Source organism: Zeus faber (assembly GCF_960531495.2).
Source record: "Zeus faber genome assembly, chromosome: 20".
Lineage (NCBI taxonomy): Eukaryota > Metazoa > Chordata > Actinopteri > Zeiformes > Zeidae > Zeus > Zeus faber.
Window position 1 is genome coordinate 27,447,235 of NC_137207.1, and position 3,976 is coordinate 27,451,210.

General features: G+C 55.0%; 1 protein-coding gene across 1 annotated transcript in view; it reads right to left on the minus strand.

Moving 5' to 3' along the window:
* The window catches only part of LOC307245687 (testicular acid phosphatase homolog), a gene marked incomplete at its 3' end in the record, with an annotated part of 12,907 nt that extends 9,337 nt beyond the window's left edge, over nucleotides 1-3,570 (minus strand). The window contains exons 1-3 of the mRNA XM_080021334.1: nucleotides 3,487-3,570; nucleotides 2,973-3,059; nucleotides 1,966-2,124 (exon numbers count right to left, since the gene is read on the minus strand). Of these exons, the coding sequence (XP_079877460.1) occupies nucleotides 1,966-2,124; nucleotides 2,973-3,059; nucleotides 3,487-3,555 (315 nt within the window). The 5' untranslated portion in view covers nucleotides 3,556-3,570. The remainder of the gene's footprint in view (nucleotides 1-1,965; nucleotides 2,125-2,972; nucleotides 3,060-3,486) is intronic.
* Nucleotides 3,571-3,976: the final 406 nt, after the last annotated feature.

The window sequence follows — 3,976 nt, forward strand, 5'->3', positions numbered from 1 at the left end:
AGAGGAGGGGGAGGAGGAGGAGGAAGAGGATGAGGAGGAAGAGGAGGGGGAGGAGGAGGAGGAAGAGGAGGAGGAGGAGTAAGAGGAGGGGGAGGGGAAGAGGAAGAGGAGGAAGAGGAGGGGGAGGAGGAGGAGGAGGAAGAGGAGGGGAAGAGGAGGGGGAGGGGAAGAGGAGGGGGAAGAGGAGGGGGAGGAGGAAGAGGAGGAGGACGAGGAAGAGGAGGGGGGGGGAGGAGGGGGAAGAGGAGGGGGAAGAGGAGGAAGCGGAGGGGGAGGAGGAAGAGGAGGAGGAAGAGGAGGAGGGGGAGGAAGCGGAGGGGGAGGAGGAAGAGGAGGAGGAAGAGGAGGAGGGGGAGGAGGAAGAGGAGGGGGAGGAGGAGGAGGAGGAAGAGGAGGAGGAGGAGGAAGAGGAGGAGGAGGAAGAGGAGGGGGAGGAGGAGGAGGAAGAGGAGGAGGAGGAGTAAGAGGAGGGGGAGGGGAAGAGGAAGAGGAGGGGGAGGAGGAAGAGGAGGAAGAGGAGGAAGAAGAGGGGGAGGAGGGGGAGGAGGAAGTGGAGGAGGAGGAGGAAGAGGAGGGGGAGGAGGAGGAGGAGGAAGAGGAGGAGGAAGAGGAGGGGGAGGAGGAGGAGGAGGAGGAGGAAGAGGAGGAAGGGGAGGAGGAAGAGGAGGAGGAAGAGGAGGGGGAGGAGGAAGAGGAGGGGGAGGAGGAGGAGGAGGAGGAGGAAGAGGAGGAAGGGGAGGAGGAAGAGGAGGAGGAGGAAGAGGAGGAGGGGGAGGAGGAAGAGGAGGAAGAGGAGGAGGAAGAGGAGGAGGGGGAGGAGGAAGAGGAGGAAGAGGAGGAGGAGGAGGAGGGGGAGGAGGAAGAGGAGGAGGAGGAAGAGGAGGAGGGGGAGGAGGAAGAGGAGGAGGAGGAAGAGGAGGAGGAAGAGGAGGAGGAAGAGGAGGGGGAGGAGGAAGAGGAGGGGGAGGAGGAGGAGGAGGAAGAGGAGGAGGAGGAGGGGGAGGAGGAAGAGGAGGAAGAGGAGGAGGAAGAGGAGGAGGGGGAGGAGGAAGAGGAGGACGAGGAGGAGGAGGAGGGGGAGGAGGAAGAGGAGGAGGAAGAGGAGGAGGAAGAGGAGGAGGGGGAGGAGGAAGAGGAGGGGGAGGAGGAAGAGGAGGGGGGGGGACTCCGTGATCCGCCATGAGAAGGTGGAGGAAGACATGACCTCACCCACAGTGGAACCTAAACCCTGCAGGAGAGGAGCTCCTCCGTCGGCTCCTTCGACTAAACTGTGAGTTTGAAACTTGTTGAGAGTTTGACCAGGACGTGTTGTGACATCATGAAGGTTGTTTTTGGACTTTTGTAGAAATATTGACGATATATTTGTTTAAAGAATCTTTCATTTTGGCTTTTTGGAAGTTGACAACGTATTGGATGTCGAGGAAATTAATTCAATGGATTTATTTGAGCTGGTGGACGCAAGGAGCCTTCCCAGTAGTACAATAGGAGCCTCCCAGTAGGATGCTAGGGCCTACTGGGACAATAGAAGCTTCCCAATAGCACACTGGGAGCCTTCCCAGTAGGACTCTAGGAGCCTTCCTAGTAGGACGCTAGGAGCCTCCAATAGGACAGTGGGAGCCTTCCCAGTAGGACAGTAGGAGTCTCCCAGTAGGACGCTAGGAGCCTTCCCAGTGGGACACTAGGAGCCTCCCAATAGCACACTGGGAGTCTTCCCGGTAGGACGCTAGGAGCCTTCCCAGCAGGATGCTAGGAGCCTTCCTAGTGGGACGCTAGGAGCCTCCCAGTAGGACACTAGGAGCCTCCCAATAGCACACTGGGAGTCTTCCCGGTAGGACGCTAGGAGCCTTCCCAGTAGGATGCTAGGAGCCTTCCTAGTAGGACGCTAGGAGCCTCCCAGTAGGATGCTAGGAGCCTTCCTAGTAGGACGCTAGGAGCCTCCCAGTAGGACACCGGGAGCCGTCTCACCTTGTCCTGGGCCCTGGGGACGGTGTGCACGGGGACTGGGCGCCACAGCAGCTGGGGTGCGACGGGTGGAGGGCGCCCCCTCGTGGGCGGGAACATGCCTGCGAGGAGGCTCTGAGCGCTCATCACCGTGCGGTCGTAGTCGCTGCTGCGCACGTAGACCTGAGGTTGGAACAACATGAACCATCACATCATAATCATAATACATTGAGCAGTGTGTGTGTGTGTGTGTGTGTTCATGTAAATAGTTTCTTTACGATCAGTGTTTTATCAACGTCACAAACATATTTTCATGTTTTTACAGTAAGACACTTTTAATTTGTCCTACACAGTATTTCTATTCATTCGAGTACTAATACATCTTCAACATGTTGATATATTTGTGTAATTGTAAAGTATTGGTGTTTGTATTCCAGGAATTTCTTTGGTTTTCTTTTGAATACGTCGGCAGCGTCGTGACGTTTATTATTGTTATGAGGTGGAACGTAGCGTTTACCGTCGGTGAGAGATAAACACAGACGTGTGCTGATCCAACCTGTGACATCATCAGCCACAGTGATGATGTCATCACTGAGTCAGGAGTCTGAGAGACGTGCTGACTCAGGAAAACACACACACACCCACGTGCACGCTCTTACACACACACACACACGTGCACGCTCTTACACACCCACGTGCACGCTCTTACACACCCACGTGCACGCTCTCACACACGTGCACGCTCTTACACACCCACGTGCACGCTCTTACACACGTGCACGCTCTTACACACACACGTGCACGCTCTTACACACACACACACACACGTGCACGCTCTTACACACCCACGTGCACGCTCTCACACACGTGCACGCTCTTACACACACACGTGCACGCTCTTACACACCCACGTGCACGCTCTCTCACACGTGCACGCTCTTACACACCCACGTGCACGCTCTTACACACGTGCACGCTCTCACACACCCACGTGCACGCTCTCACACACGTGCACGCTCTCACACACCCACCTCTCGGCCGTCGTAGTCTTCGTTCAGGAGGTTACGGTAGCGTCTCCTCAGGAACCTGCCGAGCTCAAACTGCTGCTTCATACCCAGCTGAGAGGGAGACGTGGAGAGGGAGACAGGAAGAGAGGGAGAGGTGGAGACACAGATGGAGAGAGAGACAGATGGGGAGAGAGAGGTGGAGAGACGGGTGAAGAGAGAGACAGACAGGCAGGGGGAGAGACAGACGGCTGGAGAGTAACAGCCCTGCCCAGCTTCTGTGTTGTGATCAGAAAATTGTTTCTGTCATTTTCATATCAAATCTGTTTTCTACTTCTACTTCTTCTTCTACTTCTACTTCTTCTTCTACTTCTACTTCTACTTCTTCTTCTACTTCTACTTCTTCTTCTTCTTTTTTTTATTTACAGTAAATATCAAACTTTACTTTTGAATCTTTCTATAAATTCTTCTTCTGGCAACAAACCAACACAGTGTGTTGTGGAACACTGCGCTGCACCCTCCCTCCACCAGAGGGCTGTACCTCAGTGATCTGTCCGAAGCCGTGGGCCCAGACTCCCTCTCCGTGGGGGTCGGTGGGGTACGCCTCCATGGGCGTCCGGTCGCCATGACGACACACCTGCACACAGCAAAACAATGTGTTTGTAGTACGAAACGGAACAGTGTCTCAGCCTCACAAGGAACGGACAGAATGAAAATCCTCATTCCTCCAAGAGGTGGAGTTGAGGTGGAGTAGAGGTGAAGTGGAGTAGAGGTCGAGTAGAGGTGGTGTAGAGGTGGAATTGAGGAGAAGTGAAGTAGAGGTGGAGGAGAGGTCAAGTAGAGGTGGAGTAGAGGTGGAATTGAGGAGAAGTGGAGTAGAGGTAGAGTAGAGGTGGTGTAGAGGTGGAATTGAGGAGAAGTGGATTAGAGGTGGAGTAGAGGTGGAGTAGAGGAGAAGTTGAGGTGGAGTAGAGGTCCAGTAGAGGAGAAGTCGAGTAGAGGTGGAGTAGAGGAGAAATGGAGTAGAGGTA